This window comes from Syngnathus acus, chromosome 22 (assembly GCF_901709675.1).
Source record: "Syngnathus acus chromosome 22, fSynAcu1.2, whole genome shotgun sequence".
Lineage (NCBI taxonomy): Eukaryota > Metazoa > Chordata > Actinopteri > Syngnathiformes > Syngnathidae > Syngnathus > Syngnathus acus.
Window position 1 is genome coordinate 2,894,681 of NC_051106.1, and position 15,550 is coordinate 2,910,230.

Below are 15,550 nucleotides of genomic sequence, written 5' to 3' on the forward strand. Positions count from 1 at the left end.
CAGCTCCATATCACCGTCTCCCCGGAGAAAGTCAAGCTCAATTTGGACTGCCAAGAGGTGGGGGAGAAGCCCATCAAGGAGGCCAGCAACATCACGTTGGAGGGAACCGAAGTGCTTGGCAAGATGGTCCGCTCGGGAAGGAGGCAGTCTGCAACGGTAAGTGAAACAAGACTTCCAGAAAACACATGTGCAAGAGCATCTCATTTCTTTTCACAACTTCCATGAACAACGAATAAAAAGGAATTCTTTGAAAGAATTCCATGTGTGGCTATGCACGGTTAAAAAAAAAAAAAAAGAGCTCATTGTGCAGTTTTTAACTCTGTGCATTGTCATCATGTATGGAAGTCATTTTTAACACCCTTCAATGTTTTCGTCTGTTTAGTTCCAGCTCCAGATGTTCGATATTATCTGCAGCTTGAGTTGGATCAGCCGAGACAAATGCTGCGATCTGCCAGCCACGGTAGGTTTCATTTAAAAAAACAGGGGTGTTCAATAACAGCAATCATTCAGTGGTTAGAACTCTGAAGTGCATCCATGGAGGACGAAAGGCCTCTTCATGGATTGGATTGTAGTTCTGACGGAATAAAAAGAAAATTTGACACCAATATGAAATGATTGTTCCGCAATCAGAATTGGCACATGCATTCATTTTGCGAATACCGAGAGTGTACATCCACGTTTTTCTAATTATAATTGCCTAATTTCCATTGATTGTGAGGTTTTTGAAGCACAAGCTCTCTGATTAATCTTGATGGCCTTCTTTGTATTTTGTTTTTTACCGCTAATTGCTGGTCTTATCTACACATGTAGTTTCGCTCATTTAATCCTTTTTCTGTTTTGTTTCCAGCGAGATGAGGCAAAATGCCCGGCCCTCCCCCACTCCTGCACATGCACGCAAGATAGCATCGGCCCCCAGGGTCCACCCGGTCCTTCGGTAAACCTACTGCACATCCCGTTTTCCTCCGACCTGTCTTCATCTTTAATGCTGATAAAATACTTTTCTCATATGTCAAACATGTTATGACAATGCCATAGATTCTTATGATGGTGCGACTATAAAGAGCAGCTTGACATATGCCTGCAATACAGTTTGATCTCCAGAAGTCTGAGGATGTCCCTCGCCTCAGGAGATATTTTCTTTTCCTCTGAGCAGCTGAGCAATGAGGCCAGTCACATGCAATGAAATGTGGGTTTCGAGGGTAGCGTCAAAAGACAAATGCCTGTTGGAAAAACGACTGCCCATAACCCCCACTCATCTCGTGCGAGGAATTTTTTTTTTTTTTTTGTATGGCTGTGCATCTTAGGGCTGTTGGAATCTGCTCCTGTTGTTGCACTCACACTCTGTCTTTTGATTGCTTACCTCTCTAGGGCGGCCCGGGAACTAAAGGACCACGAGGAGATCGAGGCGACCCAGGCAAACCTGTGAGTGAAACCCTGGTTCCTTTTTAACATCTTGTAACGTTTTGTTTTCAATTCGACAAACGCCAATGATAACTCCCAGATTTGAAACACCGAATCTTATTGCTGTGGTTTTCCAGAAGCAGTGACTCGTGTGCTCCAACAATATCGTAAATCACACTAACAAAAGATGCAACATCTGAATTTCCCTATTTAGCCATTAGAGGATCTTAAATACTTTTCAACCACAAACTGATGACGTCTATTTTCTATTTTCAAATGAAACATCTGATCAAAGTTGCCTTTTTTAAAGCTATTGTGCTGTGTTGTATGTCTCGGCAGGGTCCAGGGGGACCACGTGGTGACTCAGGACCTGTCGGCCCATTGGGACCCCCAGGTCCTCAAGGTCCTAACGGACTGTCTCTACCTGGATCACCTGTAAGTTTATGAACACCACCAAGTTATATAACCTTTATTATCAGTGAATACAGCAATGAGAAGCATATGTGGAAATTCTTGAATAGGTGAAAATCTACATTTCTGTTTGCCATAGCAAAGTAAAAATATGTATTTTTCTCTTCCATATTCAGGGTCGCCCTGGACCAAAGGGAGATCGCGGAGACCAGGGTCTAGGTGGCCTGCAAGTAAGCCCCCACACTCCCTTCTTGTGGTTTATGAACAGGACGTAACAGAGTATATCTGCTTCTGTAGCCTGGATTCAGTTAACATTGCAATCAGGGAAACCACACTCGGGAGTAGGAGGATTACCCTCCATCCTCAGGGACACCCAAACTCTGAAAGAGGCGCAATGATTGACAAACGGTAGACCGGAGTTAAATTATTAAGTGTGGACTCAAGTTACCCAAATGAGAATAACTGAAATGGAACATGTTCTTTTCACAGCCTTAGAACTGAAAATACTGACTTTGTAAAAAGTGTGTGTAAAAAAGTTGTCTGAAGTTAGTATGTTGACTCTGGCGTAACTGAAGAAATGCACGATTTTAGAGCGTTATAGTCCATTTAAGCAGAGCTATTTTGGTAACTGCATGAAGAGGTTGTTCCTGATCATTGCACATTGATTGACTGTGTCTCCTTTCTTCTTCAAGGGTTCTCCTGGACCACGTGGTCCTCTGGGTCCTGTTGGACCAAGCGGAGTGCGGGTAAGGCATACCTCCAAATCTACTTAGTGTGCTTTCAAATGGATGTAACATCCACCTACTATACAGCATTTTACATAACTTTTGTCAGCAATAATATTAGGTGCTAATTCAGTAAGACAAACTTAAGGCCGAAAGCAATGTACAGTCATGAAACTGATGTTGTTTCCATGCAGGGGCCACCAGGAAAGGATGGAGGATCTGGACCCAGAGGCCCGCCAGGGCCAATGGTAAGTTTGTGTTGCATTAAATGTGCTTGAAATCCCAATCGGTGCGCAAGCTTTGTTGTCTCTTCATGCTTCACATTTTTTTCCGCTGTGGTTAAGGCGATGTCTGAATGTAATTAATCGAGCACCGCTGAGGACAGGCTTCATGCCAATATACGATAAATAAATACGTATATACGTATATGCCGTTTATCTCAAGAGTGCTATTTGCAGAGGATGTTTTGACATGGGATTGTTTCCATCTCCGCTTCGACCCTTGGCAACATGTGGCCTTTAATGGATTTGTTACAGTGGATCCCAATTCAAATTAATTCATGCAACAGTTAACGGGAAATGGATTTAATGGTGGGAGTAAAATGTGTGATCTAAACTTGTTTTTTTTACACAAGCCCCGATTCGATTTTCAATTTACAGTTCCTGATTTCAATTTGATTAGATTCCTTAAAATCTATTTTTTTAACTCAAAAGGCCTTCTTGCAAACTTTTCTAACTTTAAAAAATAAACCTTGAAAATGAACTAATATTTTTTTACTGTTTAACTACACTTTAATCTTAACAATGAATTTATTCTTTTACTTATTTTACATTGATGCATATTTTAAAGCAGTTTAAATCGACTTTAAATAGATTTTCGATGAACCATTACATCCCTATTTGTCTTATAATGTAATTCAAGTCAAAATGTAGGTCATCAAAGTTTTTTTAAGTTTAAGCCAATCAAGTCGCAAGCCATAAAATGTGGCGATTCAAGTCTGACTCGAGACAAGTCATGACTTTAGTCCTCCACCTCTGTTTCATACTGCTTCGATTAAAGATGAACTTTTATTAATTATGTATCACCATTTCTTTGTCCATTCTTCAGGGAAATCCTGGAACTCCAGGTGCACCAGGAGTTACCGGGAAACCAGGAAAATCAGGAGACTCAGGACGCCCAGTACGTAATACCAATCATTGGACATGGCACATCACACCAAAGGATAGCTTTTTAATGCATGTATTTATTAATGTGATGTTGCTTTAACAGGGACCCGCTGGCATTAAAGGAGAAAAGGGCGAGCGGGTATGTACGCTTTCAATGTGTCAGTCATTTCCTACCATCACTGTCACACTGATTTAATCCAACATGTGTTTCCAGGGAGACTTTGCATCCCAAAACATGATGCGTTCCATTGCGAGACAAGTTTGCGAACAGCTTGTGAACAGTGAGCAAAACATTTCTTCATCATATTGTTTTTCGCTTTGATCATCCTACTCAAACATATGTTGTTATTTGTTCCAGGTCAAATGAGTCGAATTGACCAGATGGTCAACCAGATTCCTTCCGGCTACCGTAGCAACAATCCAGGGCCAGCGGGTCCACCTGGCCCGGCCGGCGAACCGGGAACCCGTGGAGAGCCAGGACAAGGCGGACGACCTGGCTTCCCAGGAGGTTCCGGGTTACCTGGAAGTCCAGGAGAAAGAGGTACTTGAGTTTTTTTTGCTTTGTAAAAGTTGAGTTTAAGGTCATGCTAATTATGAGAATTACGTAACAACCTGGTGTAGTCTGCACATGGTTCAACTTAACTATTTTCCATGTGTGCTTTTAATTCCAGATCATTTCAGGATGTGTTTTTTCTACCAAACGGATTCTTATTGCTTATGTGTGTAGGTACGCCAGGTGAGAAGGGAGAGAGAGGATCTCCAGGCACAGGTGTCAGAGGACAAAGAGGTGCAACCGGACCACCAGGTAAGACTCTCCTTCCTGCCTCCCTCTTTAGTCTGACAATAGACTTCATTGTTAAATCTTCCGCCCTATGAGGCAAGGAACATAAGCATGTAGGTTCTCTGTTTATCATCTCAGACTGCCGGTCAACTAGTCGTGCGACTTTATGTTTACACAAAATCCCACTCGCACAGTGGCTCCATTCTTCTTTTCATGGAGCTTTTGAACACAAGAACTGGTGAAATGAAAATGGATTCACAGAAAAGAGTTTTTGACCATAAAATGGATGATTTTGGAAAACCACAAAGGATATTCCTGAACGCTTCTATAGGATTTATGCACATATGTGCTTCTCCAAAACATTGTGCACATCTGAAATATTATTTTCCGTAACTTGGATTTAAATTGAACATTTTTACTTGTCTATACATTTTGACCAGTTCCAGATGTCAGTCATGGTCTCTGTACAGTTCTAGATGACTTGCACGTAGAGTTACAATGTCACATATAATAATGTAATCCCAGCATGAATTTTAAAAATAGCTCATCACTTAAGATTTTCTTTTGCTCAGAGGAGGACATTTGTAAACCATGTGTTCCGTTCAGTCCGACCTCACTCGACCAAATTCTGACTGATGTGAGACACAACTAAAGACCTGTGGGAGGAAGTCCACTCTAATGACTTAATCCAATATGAGTGTTCGTGTGTATGTGCGCGTAAAGAAGAGAGAATCAGAATGTTGCACAATGAGCGTTCTTTGGTGACTCCGTTGACAACACATGGGTTCACTTAAGGCAGAGAGCACGAGGGGGAAAATTCCATGCTGAGTTCTCACTGTCTAGACACATGGAGCTTGGGGAGGGGGGTTGGTTAGAACCAGTACCTCCACAAAGTTCTACATAACTCTTTTTTTTTTTTTTTTTTTTTTGCAAGTGGGGGGCTGTATAATTGAGTAACTGGAATTGTGAAATTACAGGGCTGTTAACCGTTTCCACTCAATATTTATGATTGAGGTCATAAGGGCTTTGAGTTTGTACCCCTTCTAAACACTTTTCCTCTCTTTCTTTTGTTCTTCAGGACCACAAGGAGAGTCCAGAACGGGTCCCCCGGGTCCCACTGGCTCTTCAGGCGCTCGTGGCCCTCCAGGTCGTAATGGTAATCCCGGGGTGAGGGGACCACCAGGACCCCAAGGATACTGCGACTCCTCTCAGTGTGTTGGCATCCCTTACAACGGACAAGGATATCCAGGTAAAGCTCGGAAATGTCGAGCTGCTGCATGCTACTACATGACATAGCACACTAATTACACGCAGCCCAATGCACTACTTTGTATGATAACATTTAGGAACATGCATGTGTGGTAGTGAAAACAAAATATTAATGCGAGAAAACTGACCATTTACTAAACTCTATTCCCAAATGAGCTCAATTTCAGATTCAACTGTAGGTGACATTTTTAAAATTAAATGTAAGCATAATGACACCGCTGTGTTCTACAGTGTGATTATCATCGCACTTTTTCTAAAATGTTGGTCAAATTCCAAAGTGTACAACTTCAGGGGCATTTGACTTTTGAGGTCTCATGGTTGGATGAACAATGGGCCCATTCTATCTACGATTTTGGACGAAGGTAGAAAAACATCGACTTCCTCACATGGAAAGTAAATTCACTGTATCTTTATGATTGCCAACTTGGAATCCTTCATTTCGCTCTTACTCAAGCCTCATGTGCAATATTTAAATCTAAAACTGGGTTGGACGATCCCCATTGGGAAGTGTTTAGTGATCGGTCAGTTGGGACTCACCGCTCTCCATCACCTGCATTCGTTTGATGTTCTATTTAAAACATGCATGTAAATCACTCTAGCTAGCAGTGTATGATTCTCTGCATAGAATAAAGTAACTTTTTTTCCAAAGACTAACTCACCCCATGTGAATATTTGCAGGTTGGGCATAGTCAATTCTCAGAATCGACTATGCTCCTTTAAAGTTTCAAGTCCTGTTTCTCAGACCTTTGCCTATTTGTTACAGGGCTTTACTAAAGGTGCACATGGACATGACTAATGAACATTAAAACAAACAATTACAAAAAAAACGCCAAAACCCAGAATGGAAGTGGACTGGCACTAACATCATCTCACAGCTATAAGCTACCGTGATGGCAACCTGCTGGCCTGTTTGCATCTTGAACCGCAAAAACCGCTGGGAACACAAAAACAGAGACAGAGCATTCCTACCAAGGAAGGAGCATGTACAAACACCACCCAACACAACTACTAACAAAGAGGATTTCATAATTGTGTACGTGTAGAGGTGAGACTGTAAATAAAACTAATGTTGTGCTATGTAAATGATTTATGATCCCCGGACACTTCACTAAATCCAAGTTAACGTCTGTACTGAGCTTATGCCTTATAACCCTCCTGGCTAACTTACTTACACCAGCAATAACCTCTGTTTACAAAGTGACCAGACTGAAGCATGTTCCGTTTGTACTTTTAACCATTATATTTTTATTTTGTGTGTATGTTGGAGAAATTGGTGCTCAGTGTTGCTCTCTTGCCGGTTTAGTGTAGCGCAGTTGTTGTTGTTTTTTTAAAAGCTTTATTGTGCAAGAACTTGAGCTAAGAATAAAGTCATCATAGTAGGAGAAGGAAAAAGGGAAAATGATTAAAAGTGGTTTTCTTACAGGAATAAAGTTGTAATATTGAGTGAAAGTTATATAAACCCAAAAGTTTCTAGAAGGGCCAGCGGCCTCTTGAGATTAATTGCATCAAATAATTAAATATTTGTTGATTATTACCCCCAATTGGGTGTTTTTAATTTATTTACCGGTGTCGATGTTCCAAACATTGACGATTTCATTCTCAATGACATTATCCTCAACAATTCAATTTTGGTTGCCATTTTACAACTTTATTCCAGCAAAAATGACTTTTAATTCATTCTCATAACTTGCAACATTTTTCACACATATTCCATTTTTTTTTCTTGTAATATTTTAATTTTTTTCTCAGTATATATATACTCTTTTCTTTTCTGAGGCTAATACTCCTTTGTGTAAAAGTGATCACAGGGCAGTTTACAACAAAACTATGTGCAATACCATTTGATTTTTAATTTGGCCGCATATTTTCTATAGCCAACACCTACCAGCGTGAACCGGAGGTAGCGTCTTTATCCGTGGAGCCGGCTGGAGCAATTGAGACAGTACAATCATCAGGTTACACGCGAAACCAGCGAAGAAAGCGATCGCTTCCAAAAGGCGATACAGAGACACTAGCATCATAGCTACCACGAGGAGTCCTTAGAGTGTAGTATTTACCTAACGTTGATGATCCATTTATGTGAGGATAAAATGCTATTCAGAACATATGTATATGGGTTTGATACCCATAATTATATTGAACGTATATTGTTTTGACATGAGAACTTAGCAATACAAGGTCACTCATCACGCTTAGTGCTCCTTTTTTTTTTTATCTGATTCCAATGTTGAATGCATTTATCCTGTAAAAAAATGCAGAAAGTCTTCCACCAGATGGACTTTTAATTCAATGTAAAGCTGTTGTAGGAATTCCATGAGATTAAAAAGGTCTCGTAATTCTATCCCGTAAAGGTTTCTGCATCTTATTTGGCCTATAAAACCAAATAACAGTCTGACTTGTAAAGCAGCAAACTTTTCCATCAAATGTTTTTTTTTCTGCTACCAGATGTGTAATTTGCATGTTTGTGTTGTATAATTTACTGAGAATTTGTAAGTCAGAATATAGTTGTGTTCTATCAATGCAGTTAGATTTGGATGCAAGACTATGGGTCATAGAATTGCTGTTCTCATGTTTTAACTGCACATATGTTGTGAATTCCCCACAGCCTTATTTTCTTATTTATTTCTCGAAAAAAAAAACAGAAGAGGCATTTTTCAATAAAACTACTGAAAATGTTGCTTTTGTGTCTGCTGATTTTTCACTTCTGCCGAAAAACGGTACAACAAATCCCTCAAGTGGGAGTTCTCTCATTTGGGTTTAATGATTCAGATTTTTCATTTTGAGTGACATAAGTTCATTCAAGCCTTAAGAAATATGCCTTATTTTTATAGTCAGACATGTTGAGCCACCTCAAATGTCAGGTCATGTCAGTGCAACAGGAAAAAGAAGCAGGAGTGTGAAAATAAATATTCCAAAACTATTCTGATTTGCTTCACAGTTGTCAGCGTAGCTTTCAGACTTTTGAGCTAATAAGCTCAGACTCACATGAGGACACCGCAGAAATTAGCTGGAGCTGATGCCGAACCTGGAAAAACATTTTCTCGAATCATTTGGGCTTAATGGAGGGAATATGAGATACACAAGGGAAGGAACAATTTATGCAGTTCCTATCCAGATTAAAAAACAAAAAGCCTGAGATATGCTTGCGATAATAAATAGGGTCGCCACCCAAAGCTCTGAGTCATAATTATTAATTTTGCATTAATTTGTGATGAGCGCAGCACGATGGAGCAAAAACCTTCCCCCACTTTTAAATGATTTCTTTCATCAGCAACATGGATTTAAATGAGATGTCTCAAAAACTGTTCTAGGATATCTACATCATATTTTTCAAATCCAAACTACAAGTTGTTCCCTTCGAAGGAATCCCTCTGGAGCCCAACACACTTTCCCAGCCGGCTCTACTATGCCATCACGCAACCCTGGAAAGTTTCTTCCAGTATCCTCTGACACTCTGTCATCAAGGCCAACTTGCTGTCGTCAATGTCTTCACAACAGGTCACCTTGGTGACCCCCTTGAGCTTGGGAAAGAAGAAAAAAAATCACCCAGTCATTCTGGCTGTCTAGAGAAGTTCGCTCCAGCAGAGCGACAATCTTCTCGGTAAGGAACTGTCAGATGCTCAGAGCATTGTGATCAGCCAAAAGTTATTCTGGCTCTTGCCTTTTCTTTCACACTAACAAAATAAATCCCACAGGTTCCCTGCTTAGATGTGTAGGGAACTCATCGACATTTTAAATAGCTCTTCATGACAGTCAGTGGCACTACTAACATGCTACTGTGTGAAAACATTTGACTTCATGCTTAATTTAAACAATGCTGAATTAAAGAAATTAGAGATCATTCATTAGAAAACTGCCAAACCCAAATTTTCGCTCTGAAATATTATCTCCATTCCTGGTTGGGAACCTTTTAGGTAGATCTTTGCGAAAGGACTATTATTCCAGTATCACTTGTAGGTATAGTACAGTAGGAGTGTGCACAGATGGTTCATGTTAGACATAACACAGGAGGGAGAAAACCTGTCAAAGCATTTGCCGTGCAAAGAAGATCCTGACATAAAAATAACAGTTAAGAAAAACTGACTGCCGTAGGTCTGTAGTTTGATATCAGTACAGTATCTTAAATCAACAGTCACGTCACCCAAACAGGCCTCCGAGGCAAGCTATCACTTTCTAAATACATACAGGAGTCAGCGACGACAAATTGGAGATGAGAGAGTACAATGCCATATGGACATAAGGTTGTACAAAGTACGATGTTGACGGCGAAAGAGGTCCGATCCAGCTAAGATCTTTAATGGAGACCTATTCATGGTACCCAATCATCACCAACACATGTGGCGACAATTATATTTCCTCCATCCATTTTCAACTGTTTATCCGAGTTCGGTCGTGACTTCACAGTCCACCTCCAGTGCAGCCAATTCAGTCGATTGTAGATTTCAACAAATCTCAAGAATCATCTAACCGAATCCATCCATTTTGTGGTCCACTTGTGCAGTGTTGCAGGGAGCCGAACAAGCACGGTCGAGTGACTGGTGAGTCACAGGGCAGATGTAAATACAGACAACCTTTCATACTGCATAAAAGCAATTAGATGAGTTGGATTCTGTTTGGTTTTGGGGGTTCCACTTTAAATCCATATAAGACAAGTTGTTGGAAGTGATGTTAAAATATGCTGATGATGTCATTGTTAGGACATATACAAAAATGCCATTGTCTCCTTTTTCCATCCTAACTAATTCTATTGTGTTTCCCTCGAAAGTTATTTTCATGGTGCTTTATTTTTCCTTTGTTGACAATCCAACATGCATCTGCGATCACTTTGTGGCAGAAGGATTCTATCGGGTGTCTTCGGAGTCTGCGGTCGGAACTCCGTTTTATCTTGAATTGTTCATTCGCATACAGCAGACCACATGTTGCTTCCTCTGAATCCGTGTCTGTTTAGTTCTAAGAAATAATTCATAGTTGAAACAAACAGCTTGCGGGGACATTTAAATCTTATTAGCGTCTTTTCAATGCAGTGCTCAGCTTGACGCTTCCAGAGGTTGGACGGCTGGATGCTCTCGCATGGCATGGAATCGATTGCAACCAGACTGTTCTGTTTGTCTTCGAAGACATTTCGCCTCTCAAATGTTTCATCAGGTTATGCGACAAGGCTTGGTTAGTTTTGGCACCAGCCAAAATTGGTGCGGCAAACTCAGCTAATTTTGCTCCAAATTGTCTGGAATTGGATCAATTGAGAACATCCACAAAAAAATCGGGGTGTTGTTTGTTTCTTCCATGCAAAGCATTCTTTGTTACCATGCTGGGAAAGAAGAATATATTTATTTATTTTACACAGTTAGGTGACCCCTTTAAAATGAATAAAAATGAATGTGAGTGCTGTACATCAGGGGTCCCCAACCAACGGGCCGGTACTGGTCCGTGGGTCACTTGGTACCCGGGCCGCCAAGCCACACAGAAAAGTTTTTTTTTTTTATCGACAATCAATTAATTCAGGTCAAGACGCTCGTCCCGGTCACGTGACATGTTCACGTCTCGTCCCCAGCCGTTCCACTACGTGTCTGTTGTCATGGTTTCTGTCTGTGTGCTCGCCCCTCCCCTCCTGTGTGCCCATGATTAGTTTGATTATTCTCACCTGCCTCTTGTTACCTGTCGTGTATATAAGTCCTGTCTGCCCCTCACGCCCTGGTCGAATCATTGTGTGTTGTTGTCTTGATGTCTTCTTGGTTCCTGTTGTCTAATGTCTTCATGTCTTTTTGTTTCACGTCTTTTTGTTTCACGTCTTTGTCGGTCAGTCCTGTTGTTGGTTTTGTCAGTAAGTCATGTCAGTTTGCCGAGTCTTTTGAGTTTGCTTCAATAAACCCTGGTCCAAGCTGCACTTGGTCGCCCTGCTCCATCCGATTCCGTGACAGAAGCCTTCAAAACTGCTTCGGCACATGGAGACCAAGCATCCTTGGTCCAATTCAACGTAATGGTGAGTTTTATGTCATTTACTTGTTTTTATGCCAGTCATGTCATAATTTTATTTCATCGTATTTATAGATTTATTATAAATGTATTTATTTATATACATGTATTATTTATATAAAGGCCGGTCCGCAAAAATATTTCTGATGGATAAAAGTTACATAAGATACACTTGGAGTAGTGCAATGATACATTGATTTCTTGTACTTTAGTGTTTGGCTTGCACAGTTATGAAGGATTCTTACACAATGTTTCAGTTTGTAGTAGATTCATATCTCTGACAGGACACATCTGAGTATTTAAAAATAGCTACAAAAATTTGATTGACTGTCGAGCTGTGTTGTAACCGAGTTAAAAGACACTGCGGGATGTTTGATTTTGTCTCACCGTTAAACTGCAAGCATATAATGAAGATTTAATGTCAATTATGCACCATTTCAGGCTGATGGAATACAATTCCAATATTGTGAACTACCATATCACACGTTCACGCCAGACATAAATTAGGTGAGGTATTACATCCCGATGGAGACTGCATTTTGCTATGTATTCATATTTTAAACTTAATTCCAAATTTGTGTCCTTGGCTGTACATATAGTACATATGTACAGTTCATATATTTTCAATGGGGCGGTGCGGTGGACATGTTTTTATTACTCTAAACCTGCAATTAGACAATGAAATGCAGCATTTGGGACAATCTGTATAAGGCCAGTATAATACCACAGTAGACGAGTTACAATGGGTGACGGTCATCAAGTAAACAGTACATGATTGTACAGGATTTGACTTGCCTCAAGTAACAACGTATTAAATCTGATTAATTTCTATCAAAACCAGAGAAGGAATGCCCTTTTGAACGCGAAGGGGAGTGGAATCGCCAATGGGCGAGTGTTCAAGATGAATGCAGACAATACAGTAGGTTTCCATCCTACGCGTTGCCAAATACAACCGCAGAGCAGGACTCCCCTTTGAATGTGTCAGAAGGAAAGCCAACAACTCCGACTGACCTCATAAAAAAAAAAACTACCAGTGGGTGTGAATTTTCTCTTTGTGAAAAATGGGCAGTCAGCAATCGTAATCCACTTTTTGTACTATTTTATTGATGTTTAACACATTCTCATTCACAAGCTGGCTTGGCTATGTCTGTGAATGTACGTGTGTGTATAATAGTTCATATTCTAGAATGTATTTCATTGTTCATCAAGATAAGTTGTTGTGTTCACACAAAGCAGAAAATACTCTGGTGTGGTATGATGATCAATTTGACTTTGAGCCTCAATTTCGCCCCAAACTACTTTTTCCATCCATCCAATTTCCACAATCAATAGTATCAACAATGATGTGATGATGAACTGAGATTCAACTGATTTGCTAATCCCAAAACCACAGTGCGTTCCAGTGATGTCGCAATGAAGATGAGTCTTATTAAAAATGTCATGTTTGGTTAGCCTGATATAGGGGGGAGGGGGGGGGGTTATCTTAGCAGCATGTCTTTTCGCTACGTGAAGGAAAGAAGAAAATTTGCCCTGGCTGTCCCCTTAAAGCAGATGTGCGCCACATCTGGCACATCACATCACTGATCGGGCCTCATATTGATCATAAAGTAAAACTTTAAATATGCAACACTTTCATTTTGAAAGTTGTGGTTTTCTTTTATGAGCACACTGTGGATGCTCGTATAAGTGAGGTAGCAAACAAGAGCTACTTGTGTCTGAAGTGTTGCCGACTTCACTAAATTTGATGACTTTTACGACCCAAAAAATAAAATGACAAAAGTGGTCCTAATTTTCGAGGCGTTTTTATTTCCTTCACAATGGAGGGAAGAGAGCCAAGAAGATTAGACTGCATGCACCCCTGAATCATCTTAATTCAAATATTACCCAGTAAAACGAATTTGCATTAAGTCACAGTCTGGATGCTTTGTGTGACAAAACCTTTCTGCTGTCAATTTGACCCCCCTGTGCCTTTCATGGGTCCTTGCAGCATTCACACTTGAGCGGAAGTGATTTGATCTGCAGCAGAATTCCTTTAAGAACGTTTGAAGAGAAAAAGGTGGTCCTGGTCCGCTTGTATGGCGCACACCAGGATGACATCATTTAATAGTGTTCACACTTGAGAAAACAAAGCGTGCTGTCAAAGCAATGACTCCAAAGTTTGTTTTGAATGAACCAAACAACACACCCTTAGGTGTTGATTCCTCGACTGCACATGTGCTACAAGTCCTGGGAACATACTTGTGAAAGTTGCCAATGCCCAAAAAAAATAGCGTGGACCTTGACCTCTTTGGATCTAATTTATGTAGGCTACAGATGTTTCCAGCTTTGACATAGTGAATAAAATAACGAAACCAATATTTTCTTGCTTTATACCCTAAAGCACAGGTGTCAAACTCGAGGCCCGGGGGCCAGATACGGCCCGCCACATCATTTTATGTGGCCCGCGAAGACAAATTGTGCATCAAATTCGTGTGACATTACTAGAATTGCAAATTGTCTTCACTTTTAAGAATATCTTTTTTTTTTAAATATTTGACCAGTTTTTACTCGTCTGATTTGAAAACGAGTTATTTATCAGTTTGTTTTGTAGCTTTTACTGTATAAAATATGAGGTGCTCATACATTTATTTGGGTTGACAGTCATAAGAAACTATGACTACAATGCGGCCTGTGAAAAATGAGTTTGACACCCCTGCCCTAAAGGTTTGAAGATCAGTCAAAAGTTGCATCCAGCAGAGAGCTGACAATCTTCAGCCCTTCCCAGCCCGACCTTTAACCTTATCTTCATCTCTACATCTCGGGTCGGATATCCTTTAAACTCTCAGTGGAATCCCGGTCGCTTCACAGCTCTGCCCTCTGCGACAGGAAGTATCACATAAAGAACGCAGCTGTGGAGTTGGTTGCTCGAGGGCTAACAAGTGTTTGCTCGACCGAGCCCGCAACAGTGCAGAGTTTGCAAAATGTTTGACCTTTTTAGGGCGTCAGCTGAGGGGGTCTATTTATTGTGAGATGAGGGTGGTCTCAGACGCTTTGTTTGTTAGGTTTCATGGGGGCGACGCCCACATAAACATGTAACAGTGGGTGAACATTATGGGCAGGCAATGAAATATGAAGTTACGTCATCATCCCTTTTGTCTTTGTGCCTTTTCTCTTGTAGCGAACTCAAACATTAGACATTATTTGTGTTAGTCATCTAACCAATTTACGAGCATCTTTTTTTCCCAAGAGTGCACCACAACGCTTACTTGAAACAATCATGTCCAGCTTTTAAAATAGTTCATTTGGTTTTATTAGAAGTCAATTATTTCATCACTTTTTCCAGAGTCCTGAATTTAAGATTTGTATTGTGCCAGTTGGCTTATTTTCACCAAACATATCAGATATGTCAAGTGATCTTTCTCATCTCTCTTCAAGTTGTCTTTTTGTAAAATTGTAAAAGTCTCCAGATATTGGCTTGAATGTCGACGTTTTCTGTCGTGGTTATACTCAAGGTTTCTTCCTGAAGACTTCCAATTTTCCTTCCCGCTCTTGCCCAAATGCTTGCTCATGTGGTTCTCTTCAATGCATGTGCGACCAGCTCTATATTCCAAATACTTTGAGATCATCTTTAACATAAATTGGAAAAAAGTCTCCTCCTCTTGATGTATTTTAGACAGATTTATGCGAGCTCTATTTTTAATCTAATAATTATTTTTAATTTAGGAGTTAATGCAGAGATTACTGTCAGTTATCAGGAATGCCTTTGGATCACCTGAGACTTTTGACCAGACAGTACTTCGATCCAAAATGGAACATTTCCACTCAACTAATTGAATGAGAAAATA

The 15,550-nt window shown here is 40.4% G+C and overlaps 1 protein-coding gene across 50 annotated transcripts in view; it reads left to right on the top strand.

The window, feature by feature from the left end:
• The window catches only part of col12a1a (collagen, type XII, alpha 1a), a 48,586-nt gene extending 40,156 nt beyond the window's left edge, over positions 1 to 8,430 (top strand). For 48 of the 50 annotated variants that reach the window (XM_037242132.1, XM_037242136.1, XM_037242135.1 and 45 more), the window contains 15 exons: positions 4 to 156; positions 383 to 460; positions 848 to 934; positions 1,369 to 1,422; positions 1,741 to 1,836; positions 1,989 to 2,042; positions 2,505 to 2,558; positions 2,732 to 2,785; positions 3,645 to 3,716; positions 3,807 to 3,842; positions 3,918 to 3,984; positions 4,062 to 4,244; positions 4,431 to 4,508; positions 5,563 to 5,733; positions 7,628 to 8,430. In XM_037242132.1, coding sequence (XP_037098027.1) covers positions 4 to 156; positions 383 to 460; positions 848 to 934; positions 1,369 to 1,422; positions 1,741 to 1,836; positions 1,989 to 2,042; positions 2,505 to 2,558; positions 2,732 to 2,785; positions 3,645 to 3,716; positions 3,807 to 3,842; positions 3,918 to 3,984; positions 4,062 to 4,244; positions 4,431 to 4,508; positions 5,563 to 5,733; positions 7,628 to 7,776 — 1,386 coding nt within the window. In that variant the 3' untranslated portion in view covers positions 7,777 to 8,430. Of the gene's footprint in view, positions 1 to 3; positions 157 to 382; positions 461 to 847; positions 935 to 1,368; positions 1,423 to 1,740; positions 1,837 to 1,988; positions 2,043 to 2,504; positions 2,559 to 2,731; positions 2,786 to 3,644; positions 3,717 to 3,806; positions 3,843 to 3,917; positions 3,985 to 4,061; positions 4,245 to 4,430; positions 4,509 to 5,562; positions 5,734 to 6,431 lie in introns of all 50 variants that reach the window. The other 2 variants (XM_037242173.1, XM_037242172.1) reach the window with 2 other exon arrangements.
• The last annotated feature ends 7,120 nt before the right edge of the window (positions 8,431 to 15,550 follow it).